The sequence below is a fragment of the Ambystoma mexicanum genome, chromosome 3q, assembly GCF_040938575.1.
Source record: "Ambystoma mexicanum isolate Mex_15411 chromosome 3q, UKY_AmexF1_1, whole genome shotgun sequence".
Lineage (NCBI taxonomy): Eukaryota > Metazoa > Chordata > Amphibia > Caudata > Ambystomatidae > Ambystoma > Ambystoma mexicanum.
In genome coordinates, this window is record NC_090926.1 from 599,459,317 (window position 1) to 599,476,076 (window position 16,760).

Below are 16,760 nucleotides of genomic sequence, written 5' to 3' on the forward strand. Positions count from 1 at the left end.
AATTATGTGGGCCTTGCTAAAACGCTCAATGTAGGATTACAAAAGATAATCGAGTTCTAAGTATCTGGGTCAGGCTGGGGAATAAAATTGTCTTGGGCACCAATGAAAAAGTGGACCACAGCTGCAAATGGTAATTAGTTCCTTTTGTGACAGATTGTTTGAATAGTACCGAGGGGGAAGCTTTCTGATAAAATGTGATATAACTTGTGCATTTTAAAGAATATTTATTCAACAACAATGGTCCAAAAAAAATACTAGCCACATAGTGAAGCAACTCATCAAACTGGACCAAATTGGCCAGAAAAGTGGCCCACTTTGGCCAATAAAACTGGCCCGCACTAGCATTTTGCATTTTTGGATCGGGCATTGCCTGATTGCCCTGCAGGCCAATCCAAGTACACAATAATAGTTACAAATCGCACAAGGAAGAATGATAGGAGAACTTGTGTTGAAGACCAGTTACACTGGAAAGATGTGGTTTTAAAATCCTCCTTCATTGAATAAGGATGACATGAGAATGATAGCCTACTGACATCTTTCTATTTGAACACGTATTCTCCTTTGTAGTGGTCTGTGATTTTAGCTGCCATATTTATGGGTTTGGCCATGGCTCATTAATGTGTAATTAGGAGTTTTTCTTTTGGTTTGAAGGACTTGTTTTACTATATAAGTATATAATGAACATTTAACAAATGTACACAACTAATTCAATGGTGGTGTGTTCACAATATTTAGCCAATACATGAAATGGGCAAGTTATTAGAGAAATGTTTAGGAAAAAAGACTACTATCCGTTCAGGCTTAAAATCAAATCGCTATGTTATCCATTAGTATGGAGTAATGCAACCACGTGCTTGATATTCAATTTGAAAAGCTAAACGCATATGCGGTTGACTGTCACTTACCCGAACTGAGACTTCGCCTTCTAACTTTTCCATTTCCCCGAGAAGAGCCGATACCAACGAAGACTTCCCACACCCAACATGGCCAACGACAGCAACCAAGGCGCCAGTTGGGACCATCAGATTGATACTGCAAGGGAAACATACAAAGCAACCTGTTTAAGTGTCCCTCACTGAAAGAAAAGACACTCATTCCCGCATTTCCCACTTCATATAGAATAACAAGCATCGGTGCACGCGTTTCCCAGGCAACAGCGGCGAATGATATCATTTCCTTTACAAGACGCCGGTTGTTAAAACGTGAAAGTGAAACTACGTTGCAACGAATAAAGATGTCTGGGCATGAATAACAAACATTCTGATTCATACAAGGTCAAGAAAACGAAACAATGTATGAATCATCATGGGCTGAGCTTGCAATTATGGAGCTCAATTAAGGGATATTAATCTTTATTGGCCCTATACACAAAGGTAATTTGCACATGGCTAAATTGCACACTGTTCACTAAACAATTTCTGATTTACAAAATAAGTGGCATTTGCAAAACGTGTACATTTCTGAGGGAGATATGCTCCCAATCTACCAATCTTCATCACGGGTTTCCACAATCATTTGCCAATTGATTGTATGAGCAGAGCTGCACTAATATCTTCCATGTGCCTCAGTGCTTTAAGTAGGATTAGAAATCGGGGGGGGGGGGCGCTCGTTAGGGAGTGTGGCCAAAGTATGGTTGTACTTAGGCCACAGACCCCACTCGCATAAGGAAGGGAGGGGGCTGTTAACAGATGTAGAACTGGGGCGTACTGGTACCCAGTTGCCCCAGCCCCCATTTTAAACAAAAGAAGGGGCTGGACGGCCCAAAGGTGTGACACACGTGGGCCCCAGCTCACATGCCGCAGGCAGCCCTATCATTCAAGGAGCCACGTGGTGCAACGCTTTCACCGCGGTTTCCTTGAAAGAAAGGGATGCCTGCTGCTGATGGCTCTGTACTCTGAAACAGGAGGACGGCTGGGCTGCCCAGCTGTCCTTTTGTTTCCGAGTAGTCATCACCCAACAGGAAGCCCAGTGCAGCCCTCCTCCTGTTTCAGAGTACATAGACATCAGGCAGCCCACACTTTAAGGTTACACCTGCAGCTTGCAGGTGTCAGTACTTCAAGGCGATGCCTTTTCTTTTTTCTAATCCGAGGTGTTGACACCTGCAGGCAGGTCCCCGGCTTGGGATCGCTTTCTGGAGATTGCCGGGGCTCTGCCCCAGCTAGCCCAGGCCCACTTAAAGCACTGACCTCCGTGATTTAGTTGTAAGTGCTGCAATAGTGCAAAGCAGTAACATGTATAGTTATAACTTTGAAATCCAGTAGTTTACACACATTCAATGTGTAACCACAGAATTGACAATGTATCATTCACACATTATGTATATTACGCATCCTGGGTTTTCGGTGCTAATATCTGCTCCACCCAGATAGTCCTACAGGATCACGGCTATGCTTGCATGTGAGCAGAGCTGTGCTAAGCAATGGCGGCGGCCAGGTTCAATTATAGCTGCTACCTGCCATTACTTTGTACTTCGATGTACACCTCCTGCATTTTTCAAATGCAAAATAGCAGACACAATCTGCAAGGATCAGTGCCTTTTGGTCCATGTTAAAAGTGTGATGCAGGTGGAGATGGGTGCAGAGTACCTGCACAGAATGCTTTTGGATTTTCACTCTGTGTACTGCTCCATGCAGAGAATGGTATCAAAAATGGAACAGGTGCATACAATCAGCAAGAGAGTCTTTGTGTGAGTTTCTAACACTTCTCTGCCTCCGCCTCTCATTACTAACAGGCAGCCAGGAGAGGCTGGGGAACATTCAGAGTACGGGAGAGCTACCCACTCTATGTTGTGACCCCTGTACCAGTTACATGGAGGATCCCACTGAGCTACTCCAGTCTTCTCCCAGTAAGGGCCAGACACCATCCATGCCAGAAGCAGACCCTCCCAAACCCCAGTATGAAATATGCCTCCTAAGTATACCCAGTCAGAAACATGGCGGGTATGGGAGACCCCTGGACAGTAATGGTGTGGAAGGTCTTAGAGGGAATGTCACCCAGTAGTTTACAGGCTGCGGGCAGGAGAATGGGAAATGCCAAATGCATTGGGCTCAGTTTACACTTCCATGCACGGAGCAGGAGTCACAGCTCCGAGTGCGTGAGCTGCAGAAAGAAAGGCCAGAATGGATTACAAACCAGGCCCAAGAAGAAATCCTTTTAGTGTGAGGACAGGACCAGGTAGCGGATGCTCAATGCATGACCACTGACCACTGCATATACTTTCGCATTCAGGCCTGCATTGAAAAAAGGCCAATTCCCCAGGAGCCTGTCCAGCATAACATCAGCTTGTCAAGTCACCATGATCCTTCTGCCTGACTTTGACATGGTGGACCCTCAGACAGGCGCTGCTCTAACTGACTACACCACTACCTGCACCATACTATAAAGGGCCACGGTACAATCACACTTACGTAGGAGGTGATATAAGCGGTTTGAATAAGAACTCTTAATGCCCAACTACATATCTATCCACAGTATAAAAGGAGTCAGATATGCCTTGAAACTGTGAGTAGTGAGAATTTAAGAGGAGCAGGAGAACGAGTCCAGCGACTGTGTTGGGCCCACGAGGTGGGTTAACACCAGGTGGGTTAACTGGGAATATATCCAGATAGAAGGGCTGGCTGCATCCAGACTGCCACCTTGGAGAGGCCAGGGTAAGCATCCAGGATAGTGCAAGAGGCCTTCAGAGGATCAGGGCACAGAGACTGGCTCGTGCCAGACATATACTGAAAGAGGTGGTGGTTAAGCAAGTTAACATGCTACATGCCATAACGTGGTGAACTGGTTTGGGGTGGTTGATCCACAAAGAATTGTCGAAGGAGAAAGGTGAAACATCTCCAAGACCAGAGACTAACATGAGATTACATTTAAGTAGGTTGGAGCTCAGACCAGGATTTCAGTTGCTAGTCCATCAGCCCTTCCTAGAGAGCATGGCAGTAAGCACCAAGATGGTTGGGGGGTATTAATCCTATCAGGAAGTACTCCAGTTGGGGAAGACTACCTACACCCACTGCTCAAAGTGGAGCAACCTCACAGGAGAGACCCCTAGAGTAGGAGGAGGAAGTACAGACCGTGCCCGACTGAGAAACTGGAAAGCACCTGAGGACACAAGGGATGAAACTTCCAGGGGCCAATCAATCATGATGGAGGAGACACACAACCAGCACAGAGATACCGAGAAAAGAAATGGCAATCAGGGTTCAGGGGACCAGACCCCGACTAAGGATCAAAACGTGTGCTGGAGCACTTTTTTATTTTTATTTTTTATTCTTGTTTTAACTGATCTTTGTAGTTTTTACAAGGTGTGTATAAGATTGTGAGTTTGTGTCCTTAAAAGTGAGTCTTGTCATGCGTCCCTCCTTTATTGTGGGGGTTCTTCTATTTCGTTCATGATTACAGTATCCAGATGAAAACTGTTAAAACATTTTACCACATGGATCACTGGTTTTGTCATTTTGCCGCTCATCAGGTGGTCCCACCAGTGTTGTTTGTCTAGGGTAAAGACGTTTTTAAACAGGTGGCCCATGTGAGTTTTTTGTTTGATGTGGTTCCTCTACATGATAGAAGTAAGTGTCTTAGAGTTTCCACAGTTTCTTCCTCCTTGCAAAAGCGGCATGTGTTGTTTTTAGAGATTCCTTGAATCGCAAGTATCTCATTAGTCTTTAAAATGTTTAAACAAATTCTTAAGAAAGTTGATTGAGTACCTTTATCTAGAAATGTTAACATGTATTCAATTGGTTCAATAACTTTTTGTAAGTTTAGTGGAAATGTTGAGTGAGTTTATTTTTAGCTGCATCTTGAAGTGTTTGAATGCAATCCCAGATTTTCAATCTGGCTTTTGTTTTGTTTGGATTTTCTTCTAGCTCTGTCTCCGAGCTTCCAATATCTTGGAGTTGTTCTTTCATTTTCTTGACCCAGGATGTCAGCATCTTATTTCGTTTGTTTTCCGTTTCCTCACTGATTAATTCGTATTTTTTAATTTTTGAAATTCTGGTTTTCCTGTACAACATCAAGACGTTTAGCATAACTGTTGCTTTGAGGGAGACCAAAGTTAGTTCTCTTCTTATCGACGCAATCGTTGTTGTTTGCGGTAGATTTAGTGTTTTTTTCCAAAAAAAGCCTTCCAGTCTTCACCAGATACTGTCTGGTATAGCAGACATTTCTTCTGTGCCATATAAAATAGCCAGTGTTGCTTTCACTTTATAAAAGTCAATTGTCGCTTACATTGAGAATCAACCGTATTTTCTGTCGACTTTCTTTGCTTGTGCTGTTACAAGTTTTATTTTAGCCCAAAGCGTTTCTTGCATTTGGGTTTCTTGCTGGCTACAATTGATGGTCCCTCCTAGATATGTGAAGGAGGTCACTTTTTCCACATTTTTCTCTTCAATGAACCATCTTCTAGGTTCTTTTTCTTTGCAACGTTTTTCCAGGATTAATATTTTTGTTTTTTTTATGTTAATTTCCATGTAGTTTGCCCTTGTGTATTCTTGTAGCCCGAATAATCTACGTTGTAGACCAATTGCTGTGTGGTCAAGCAGGATAATATCGTCTGCGTAGAGCAGGCAACTGATTTTGTCGTTGCCTAATTTAGGCAGAAAAATCCTTAGGTTGGCCTTGTGTTGCCCAATATCGCCCGCATAGGCATTGTATAATGAAGGTGCTAACAGACAGCCTTGTTTCACTCCCCTTGAGGTCTGGATTTCTCTGGAGAGCTGACCCGTGCCGCTTAGCCGAACTCACAGTGTGGTCCCTGAGTAAAGGCTTTTGATTGGATCTAGGATTGAATTGGGGCAGTTTCATGCTGTCAGTTTGTCCCAGAGTCTGTCCCTATTCACCCGGTTGAACGCTTGGCTGAGGTCCACAAAAGCCAAGAATATTCTCGGTCCACCGTCCAGAATCTTGGCCTTCAATGCACTCAGTGCCAAGATATTTGCTAGGGTCCCTGAGTTTTTAATGAAGCCTGATTGGAAAGGGTCTCGGCATTCTGAAGATGTTACCCAGGAGCGGAATTTATCCAAAAAGAAAGAGCAGAAGAGCTTGCCTAGCACATCAAAGAGTGCTATTGGGCAGTAGTTCTCTGGATCAGTTTTTTCATTTTTCTTGTAGATAGGAACTACTTTAGATGATTTCCAGGAAGGTGGGATACTCTTAGATCTAACACATGTATCAAAGATGTCCATTATTAGAGGGACCCAGGCCTCTCTGTTGGTTTTAAGGTCTTGATTTGTAATCCCGTCTGGTCCCGGGGCCGGTGAGGATTTTAACTTTTTTAATTTTGTCTTCAATTGATTCTTGATCGTAGTCCAATTGCCATATAGTAGTGAACAGATGGTCTTTGTGCAGGATTGTTGTTTCGGGTTTACAAAAAGTTTTGAGAAGTATTCGATCCATTTTTGCTTTGCAACATTATTCATTAACGTGTATTGTTGAATTGATCAGGGAACAGAAGTCCTTTGTTCTTTTTCTGCTGAGGCATCTCAACATGGCCAAGTTGGTAAAGCAGGAGTCTGTTATGTTTCAACCATGTTTTATGGATTTTTTGCCTTGTTTGCAGCTAGTTTGTTCTTTGTGGTCGGCCATTTCCTGGCCGTTCTTAATGCTTGTCTCATGCATCTTCTTTTTTCCACCAACAAATTGTTCCTGGAGTGTGAGTGAGTTGTGATTTGCATATGGTTCTTCTTTCTTAAATGCAAGTATGGTTGTACTAATGGTCTGTAGTCCAATTTTCCCAAGGCCACGGTAGAGGTTATAGCACCTTTGTTTCTACGATATTTAGCTGCAACGTTTGTTATTGCTGTGTTGTTCAGTTTTAGGCTCGCACCCTGTTTTTCTGTTTGTATCTGGTGCTCCATATAATGAGGCAAGGGTGTTGATGGTATCTCCCAGCCTGTTTATAAGATGTTGTGACCACTTTTGATGTTTCTTCTGACCTCAGGATTGGTAGATAGAGCTAAGATGGATCTTGAGACATAAATGTGATCAATGTTGGCTCTCAAACCTTCCTGTTCCCAAGTCGAGATTCTGTAGTTTTCTTTTGACCTTGTGATTTTAAGGTTATAAAGATATCGAGATGATAGGAGATGATCTAGCTTGGTTCCTCTCTGGGATGCCGCCGTAATCTTGCTGTCAAGGTAGGGCTCGTTGATCGCTAAATCATTGACTTTCTTTCCCTGGTCTTTTGTGGATCGAGTACAGATTGCATTCATATCTCTACATATCACAGTTTGACCTATGTTCTCTTTGGCTGTTCATCGATAGTGCGTTCAAGTTCATTTAGGAAGGTTTTATCGGATTGAGCTTTTGGGTTTCAATATGTGGTAATTAACAATAGGAGGGCTTTGGTCTTTTTTGTCTCTACTGTGTGCAGTTGGTTTCCCGCGATTTTTACGGCCAAGAAAAATGTGTCTCTCCTGGCTATAGATTCCAGCTTATAGCCACTGCCTGATCATATTCCGATCAGGAGGCCTGCTGCTGGTCTTCTCTTTGAACCATTAATGGCAGGTGAGGTGATTATCTCAAAACCATCCAGGGTAGGAGAGTCAAGCAACCAAGTCTCTTGTAGACATAGTAGATCATACATTCCTAAATTTACTTCACCTGGTTCAGTGAGGTGAGAAAGGCCTTGCGTGTTTCAGGATCACAGAGTTGCTACGTTGGTTTTTAGCTCTGTTGTGAATGACTCTGTTTGAGTTCGGTTCAGTTTTGTGTTTTTTTGTTGTTGATAGGATCTTCTTGGAATGGCTAACGCTTGCGGTAACCATTCCCAGCTTTTTTGTTCCATCTCCTTTTGGTTCTGTTCCTTGTGTTGGTTTTGTTTGACTGTTTTTGGGTTTAATAGTTCCCTGTTGATAGTAATGTTCCAGTCTTGCAGCGGCCCCTGGGGAAGGCGATCTTCCTCAATGTCTGTATTGTCATACCCTTTGGTGTTGTAATTTTTGTAGTTCTCCTGTCGTTGTTGGTGTTCCGTTCTGGAGGTACATTTTTTCTTGTACTCCGTTCCTTCCAGCGGTGGAGTGTGTCTTGAGGTTCTTTTGTTTTCCCTTTCCCTGCCTCTTTCACTCTGAGGTTCATGAGTCGACTTAATTTCCTTTTCTTGGTCCCAGTTATCAGAGCGTAGCCGGGTTCTTTGGGGCTTGTGATCCTCGTTTCCTCTATGGCACGAGCGATCTTTTGTGTCGTTTTTGTAAAACCGCGCTTTCTCCTGTTGGCTAGCTACTTCTTTGGACCTTTGCCTTGTGGATCTATCCCATGTCCCTTCCTCGATACTTCTTGTAAGATGTATTGGGCTTAAATCATAGCCCATTGCTCATAGTTGGTCTATGGCTCCTGCAAGCTTGTGTCTCACTCGTAGTGATGATATATGAAGGTAGACTCTGTTCATATGGTTATTATCCGTGAATTCTATGATGTCTATATCATCTGTTCTAAGGGATTTCAAGTTTCCAATGTGATTTAAGAGCTTCATCGTGGTTTTCCTATTTAATATGACTTAACCTCCTTCTTCGAGTATTTTTTATAATTTGAAAGAGCGGGTGTTTATTGTCCTCTTGGTTCTCGTCATTTGAGCTCTTTTTGTTTCTCTGGAAGAATGTGGTGTATCTTCTCTCTTATTATTTGTTTTCCTTTGTGAGGCAGTAAACCTGGGTAAATATATATGCCCTCCCTGCTGTGTCTTGTTGGTTGTTTATAAGAGTTTGTTTTTTGTTGGTTAGATTTGTTTGACGCCGTTCTTGTATTGCGTCTTGAGCCACTCCTGTTGTTGTTATAGCGGGGCTCTGACGACTCACGATCTGATGTGAGGTTTTCCGTAGATCTTGGTCTTCTGGGTGTGTTGAGATTTCTCTCCGTTTGCCTACTGTAGCTGTTTTTAACCCAGTTTAGAGTTTCCTTTTTGTTTCTGTTTTTTTAGTGTTACCTCTGGACTCTTCTTGCTACCCGAACTGTGCTTGGTTGTCTCGCCACATGTAGTTCGTTGTTTTTCTGCATTTCTCCTCCAAGGTTAGAAAGCTTGGATAGTCAAATGTGGTGGTTTTTGGTTTTGACTTCGACTTCGATTTCGGTTTGCTAGAGCTTTCTCTTGGAGCCCTCAGCTGGATGTCTTCTTCTTCTTTCTTGTCAAGTGGCACATTTTCTGAGTCTTCTGTTGGGTATTGGCTAATGTCCAATAAGTCCGTGATCGATGCGTCCTTATCTCTTCGGGGGCTGTCTGTCATCTGGATCAGATTGTTCGTGAATTTGAACTGAGTCCTTGGTTTCCCCAATTCTAAGTTTGGTTTTTTCAAAGGCTCTATTTTCCGTTTGGTGCTTGTATTCGTTATTTTCTTCCCGCCTCGGAGTCTTTGTTGACCATTTCAATGTTTGTTGTTTGGTCATTTGTTGTACCCTGGAACCATCATATGTTCTTCGTTGGTTGGTGGATTTTGCCAGTTTAAAGACCAATGTTGTAGTCAGGTAAATTGTACCGTTACCATCCATCTTTGTTTTCCCCCCTTTCGCCACTATATTTATGTTGTGGCTTGATCCCATTTGTCCTTCAGTATGGCATTGGCTTGTTTGAATTGCTGCTTCTTTTTGATGTTTTGACAGGGTCTGGGGTTTGTCTATAGGGTGTTTAACTTGCCTATCCCTCTTATTTTCTTGAGTAAGTTCCACACAAGGGGTCTTAGTGGTAGGTATAGGTGGATCTTCTGCCCCAAGTGTTCTGGCAATGTTCGCATTTTGTTGATCTGTTTGTATCACCAGCGACCTTACTTTTTTCATGTCGTGATTGACAGTTTGAGTTCCCCACTCTCTGGTGTTTTGTTTGTAGGATTTTAGCGACATAAGGTATCCTTCCAGAGTCTGTGATTTTGGTTTGCATATAGGCAACCATGGTTGTCTGGTCCTTTAGTGTGTCGTTGATCGACTCATACAATTTACCAAAAGGTGCCAAAGCAATAGTTACTGTGGACATTATTGACAGCAGGTACATTTTTTTTAGTTTGTAATTCTTTTGCTGATAGTTGTTGAACTGAGCTAAGTCTTTTGTTTTTAGCTGGTGTTTCCTGGTTTTCTGGTGTAAGGGTTGATACCATTTTGTTTTTTCCCTCGTAAGCTTCTCACAAAAATGTAGCATCTACGGCCGGATTTTCCGTGCTAATATCTCTAAAGTTGGTCAGAGAGATTTGGTTGTTAGTGCACATTGTTGGTAGAGTCGGCATCTGTGTTGGGCCACCTAATTTGTCTGATGAAGCTGTCAGACACTGATGTTCTTTTTTACTTCTCTGATCCAGTTTAATTTCGTTTATTTGGTCACTTGATGGAATGGTTTGGTCTTGTATATCTCTGGGGCGAGTGCTATCTTTGAGTGGCTCAGTTTTGTTTATCCGGTCGCTATTGTTTAAGTTGGGCCGCTCTGTTGGTTTTCCAAAGTGCCATCTAATTGGAGTTGCTTTGTCAAGTATTTGTATTTTCTTGTGTTGGTCCTTGGTGTTTGGTTTTGTTCCATCCTCTTGCTGTCGGATCGGAGATGGTTTCCAAATTGGGATCTCAACACCTTCTAAAAGTTCTGCATCAGACATTTCATATGGCGCTGCCGCTGTTTTAGATTTTTTGTAGAAGAAATTGTCTAATGGGCTGAGTTTTTTCCCATTAGTCTTATTCTTACTGACCCCTCCAACATCTTTGTCAATTAGCAGCTCATTTTCTTTATTTGGTCCAAGTAAGCTGGGCAATTTCGGACCTTTAGGTTCCGTATCCTTGCTCAATTTTGAGTGTTGCCGTAAAGGTTTGGACAGTTTGGAATTCTATTTTCTCTTGCTTGTAGTAGGTCTACCCAGTTTCAGACAGCTTTGTTTCATTGTTTCTGATGAAACTCGTTTTAGTTCCACGTTGTTGGGCCGATATGATTTTCTTTCTTGGTTTAAAGTTTCCTTTTGAATATCTTTGCGAGTTGGTGAAATGTTACTCTCCTCCTCCGTAGAGTATGAAGTGCTCATTGCTCTTCATGATGAGTCAGACATCGTCGTGTCCTCCGGGAGGATCTCCAGTTCTGCCATGGCTAACATTGGATGAGTTTCGAGCGCATGTGCAGGCTGGTTTATTGGTAAAGTTACTATCTCAGTTTTCCCTCCAGCCTCTTGAATAGTAGGCGGAGGGGCTGTGTTAGTTCTGACCAAGTGTTTACTTGTGGGTGACTGCTCTATGGCGCTCTTTTCTCCGTCTTCAAGCGCTGTTTGCCTGCTCGCACCCTCATTCAGACCTGGGGGCGTGGTCATCTTTGGCGGCGACGGAAACTGTTTTTCCTTACCCATAGTGAGTGTGGGCTCAGGCTGCGCATCGCTGGAAGGGGACCCCGTGCCCCCACCACCCAGAGAGGAGGGTTCAGCTCTGCCCAGGCATCCAGAGCCTGCGCAGGTCAAGGGGGACCCCGTCCCTCCCCCGCTGTCCCCGCCCCGGCGACCAAAGCAGGCAGAGCAGCGTTCACACTCACCAGGGAAACGGCTGGGGAAACATCTTCGCAGGCCATCTCAGCCCTGGCGAGGGAAGTCAAGGTAGGAGGGGCTGATGCCGATCCCGTCCCCAAATTTTTGTTGTCCGATATTTCAAATGAAAACATATTTGAGTAAGCAGGTGAATACCGTTGAGCCTGTTTACTCAGCGTACCTTGTGAGTCCATAGTTGCCATTGCTGGTGCCATTATTGTTCGAATGATGGTCCGCATGTGCCGAGGCAACATCCAGTATATATGAGGGTGTCAGGCCGTCTTGTTTTAGGCGACCACTCCTCAACCTGCTCAGAGAGTCAGCTTCCAACTGCGGGTCAGGTTGCAAGGAGGGGGCCAGCGCTGCCATCACTGCAGAGACTGCTCAGACCGCAGTAACTTTGCAGCAACTCCACGGCCGCTCCGCAGCCTCGCAGGGTAATTCAAGGGCTCCACCCACGAAAAGAGGCACGGTAGACAGACTTCTCGATCCCAGCACCTGCTCCTGCTCAGACTGCAGTAACTCTGCAGCAACTCTGTGGCCGCTCTGCGGCCTCGTAGGGTATTGCAAGGGCTCCTCCCACAAAACTAGGAATGGTAGACAGACTTCTCGATCCCAGCACCTGCTCCTGCTCAGACTGTAGTAACTGTGCAGCAACTGGAGCAATGTAAAGTCCCAGAGATTGTGAGTGACTTTGTTGGACATTGGTGTGTGTGTGAAGACTCACAAATCTTGCATTCTTGAGTACAGGATGGACCTTTGGACCAGGACTATTGTTCCACATAGAGTAGGTGATTCACTTAATTGTTTTGCCCCATGGTAGCCAGTTTGGCGCCCTTTTTCTGGTTGTGTGGTCCAGTAGACATTTCTCACACCCTCTCCCTGAAGTCTGTAAAGGGTCAGGACTCAATTCAAACTCAGAAACCCGAGCCAGGTGAAGTTCATAAGGGGAGACACGTTCTAGTGAAACCAGGAGTTTCCCTTGCTGTCCTGTTATCAAAGCCCTGAGCCAGACAGTATATGGGACCCTGGCAGGAAGGCTCTGGAGCGGAGGGAGCCTGACATCTTTCTGTTATTCAAACCCCAATGGCCACAGGGTGTTTTGTTTTATTTCCGTTACCCTCCTTTGTTTCAATTAAACGTATGAAAACTACCTTTTCATCCATCAGAGTGTTTTGATCCTCCCCATTGTGATATAACTTAAACATGTAATTGTTCTTATTATGAATTGAGCCCTAAGTAACACAACATAACATGTACATCTCAAAACAAATCCAGAAACTGACAATATTGATCAATCATCACTTATCTACCTCTCCCCTAGTGGCACCCCAAATTCTGGACTAAGGGACTAAAGCCCTTTAAATCACCACCTTCACCCAGGAGTAGCTTTGGTGGCTAATTGACTCAGCTGTGGCTCTTTAAACTTAAGCTGCACACTTGGTTAGAATGTACAGCTTCACCACTGAAAAGGTCTCTTGCTTCTCCTTTGCTTTTTGACCCAGCATTTCCCATGGACACCTTTGCCTCATTCAACCTGTATTTTCGGCGCAACACTCATTTTAGCTGACCACCAACCTCTACTGTAGGTAATCCAAAGGTTCAACCCACATCATACACTCATTTAATCTTCAATTAAGCCATACCAAAAACCGTCTTGTATTAATGCCCAAGTCCACCTAATTTTCATACTAAACAGTCAGTTGTTCTATCATGACTAACTTCTGAAGGAGCAGTCTCCAAAATGGAGGAAACACTGTGATATCACGTTGACTCCTTTTCCCCTTCTCTCAAGAATTCTAGGATTCTTCAAATGGCAAAAGCAGTCTCAGAATATATCTTTAATTGGAAAAACCTAGGACAAGAACCCTCACTTACGTCCCGGGAGTGGTGGCATAGTAACTATTTTAATGTTGGTAGGAATGGGAGCACCAGACGTAGTGTCAGAGTAATTCCTCTGCAAAGGAGTTGTCATGGTGTTCAGGACATTGCAAACATCCAGGACATTGCTCCAGTGTGACAAAGGTCTTTCTCAAAAGGTGCATTGCGTGACAATCTGTAGAGGAAACTTGTGGCACCTATCATGGACAACTGCATATCTCTGCATGAATCCTATTATTTGCTTGTAGAGTTCAATAACCTTGTCCTGCTATAGCATCCAGCGAAGCATGTGATTGGACAAGATGTATTTCATCATCCCCTATGGCCACCTTAATGGTGTAGTGAAGAACCACTTGACAATCAAGGGAAGGAGAATTAATTTAAATAGGCAAATATGAAGACTTTAAATATAAGGTTGGATTGAATTTGTATATATTCATCAATGAATTTCTTTTTTATTTTGAACCTACTTCGGACTATTGCTTTACAGGTCACATTGCCTGGTTTAATAATCACTGACAAGCCGAGGCTATCTGTATTTTCTCCATCTTTAGCCATGGTTGATGTGGGATTTACATACACATAAAGCCAAAGAGACATCAAATGCGTTTTCATTTTAGCTAAAAGGCTTACTCTTTCAAAACCGGCTCGATATCCAGAGCCCAGCTGAATCTCCCATTCTTTACAGTGATGGCATAACCTGCATGACAGAAAATGAAGAATTAGGGAACAGCTATTTACATACACAGCAGCTGTTAAGATGAATGGCAAATATCTGGCAACGTTTGAAGCATCGTGATCAATGGCTTTTCATAAGCCTTCAAAGTTTGGGATGGACCTCCTGCATACCTAGCCACCTCTGTGGTGGGGAGGCCTGCAAGATGAACATGCACATTGGTAGTACAGTGTAGAGAGTGGGTCTTGGGACTTCTTTCACATCCTGCATACCTACCCACCTGAGTAGTGGGTAGGCCTGCAAGATGAACTTGAACATTGGCAGTACAGTGCAGAGAGTGGGTCTTGGGACTTCTTTCACATCCTGCATACATACCCACTTCAGTAGTGGGGAGGCCTGCAAGATGAACATGCACATTGGTAATGCAGTGCAGAGGTGGTTCTTGGGCCATCTTTGGCATCCTGCCATACGTTCCCCTTGAATAGTTAGGCAGTGAACGAGATGAAACAGAAAAATGGTAGTACAGTGCAGAGGGTGGATCTTGGGACTTCTTTCACATCCTGCATACTTACCCACCTGAGTAGTGGGGAGGCCTGCAAGATGAATATGAACATTGGTAGTGCAGAGGGTGAGTCTTGGGACTTCTTTCACACCCTGCATACTGTTAGGAAAGATTTATCTTTTAGGCAACTTTCACTCCATATTCTATGGACCCCTAAAATGTTTGCTTTCGCTTTTCAACCTGGCTTGACTTTTTACATAGAAGTGAAGCCTTCAGCTTCACTTCCTTGGCCCTTTGAGTATTTTGTCATGGATAACTGATCAGTCCTCCAGACTATCAATACTGGGAAACTATATTTCCCTTTTGTCTTTTATTTTTTACGTGTTTGGCTAACTTATTTCACATGCAGTGCACTGTGGGATACTTTTGTACTACCCTAGACTTTTACACTGAGGATTTTTGTTTTCTTTTAAATGTTCATACCAACTAGCTGGTGGCAGTAATTACATTTTTACAACTGCTCCATTATTTTTAGTGTGCTCATTCGTGTTTACCGTGTCTGGCTTCAAAACGTGGCTTGTGCTCTAAAATGGCCATGCAATGAGATATTTTGTTTTCTAGGTCAGGAAATCCCTAATATGGTGATGCATTTACCCAGAAAAGCTGCCATGTGTGCCCCTGGGACCAGAAAGTGGGTGGGTCTGTCTGGTCCCATTATGCAACTGTGGTGCCTGCACGTTGTATGTGCATGCAGGTGTGTGCATCCATGAGTGAAATCCACAGTGGTCCCTGATTGGACAACAGTTAAGTGAGTGGTGCAGAGCCTTACCATTGGTGGGCTGGTTATTGCCATGATCCTGGATTTGGGATAAGAAGAGGACTCCTGCAGCCATTGCAGGAGATCAGCGTTAGAGTCAAGTATCCTGTGTAGCCGTGCTGCCGACTAAAGACCTGTGGATGACTCCTGAAGTGGCCTGGCATCTTTCCTGCAACTGTCCTGGTTAAGCCCTGATGGACTATCTGATCTGTGGTGACTCCCTGCAGTGCTGCAACCCTTGGACTGGTGGGACCAACCACTCTTGATGTCTTCTCACAATCCTGTAGCCTTGAGCCCTCAGAATAATTGCTGGACCACCCAGTGGACCGACCAGCTCTGAAGTGTTTGCTCTCCGCATTTTTGCCAGGCACTTTGGTAGTCACCAGCTCATTCTACAAGTCGCCTTCCTGCCTAGTTTGATCTTCCTAGCATCAAGAGATCCTGTCCTGTCTTGGAAGGTCCTTGTTGAACCACAACTGGAGAAATACCTGTTTTTGCCGTGTGAGATGACTGTCGCTGGAATCAGGTTTCCTCCATCTGTTAGAACGTCCTGAAAATGCCTGCATCAGTGCCTGCAGGACCCGACAGGAATTCCCCTTGCACCCTCAGCTCCAGGGGATCCTCTACTGGTACAATGGGTGGGAAAACCTACCTCCAGTGACTCCCAGTCGACCTACCTAATCAACATGGAAAATTGGAGTGGGGGTGGTGAGTAATCACAATACTCACAGTCCCCCCAAGTTTCCCCTATAATAAACGTTGGAATAAACTTTTGTTTATTCCATTCTTTTGCTTTTTAAACATTTGTTTTAAAAGCTGTTCTGAGAGATAGAAAACATATCTTACTTAGCTGTAAAATCCTTGAGAAGTCTTCTGAAAAATGTTTCACGTTCACAAGAACCTTTTCTAATTTTGTGCCCTCGCCTATAAGGAACTTTGTGAATTTTGGGCACAATTCAACCGCCATGGAGGTGCACACGCCTTTTTAACATGTCAGCCACCTAAGTGGGGAGGGAGTATTAGAATCTGTAAAGCATCTCTTGTGCCACTGTATAGCTTTGGGGCTCTGAGTGGCTCGGCGGCAGGTACAACAGTAGGTTGGGGGAAGAACGTGCCTGGGGAGTGTGTGTGTGGGAAGAGTTCATGATGGGGAATAATCATGCCTGTAATGTTTTCTTCCGCCTGTTTTGGCGGAAAATTGCAAACATTCTGGAAATTTTATCGTGGGGCAGGGGGATGAGGATGGCTTGCTATTCTCCTTTCTTCCCTGGGTTTTATTGATGGAGGTATCATTCATCTTTCATTTTTTGTTTCTTTCATACTTTCGTAAATTGATTTTTGGGTGTAATAATTTGTGAAAAGTTGAATAAACTCAATCACAGAAATAAAAGAAAACAAAACAAACAAAAAAATGTAATTTTAAAC

The 16,760-nt window shown here is 43.8% G+C and overlaps 1 protein-coding gene across 1 annotated transcript in view; it reads right to left on the bottom strand.

The window, feature by feature from the left end:
* Positions 1-16,760, bottom strand: part of ABCC3 (ATP binding cassette subfamily C member 3) — an 804,906-nt gene that overhangs the window by 257,018 nt on the left and 531,128 nt on the right. Inside the window, exons 15-16 of the mRNA XM_069654461.1 lie at positions 13,974-14,040; positions 906-1,032 (exon numbers count right to left, since the gene is read on the bottom strand). Of these exons, the coding sequence (XP_069510562.1) occupies positions 906-1,032; positions 13,974-14,040 (194 nt within the window). The remainder of the gene's footprint in view (positions 1-905; positions 1,033-13,973; positions 14,041-16,760) is intronic.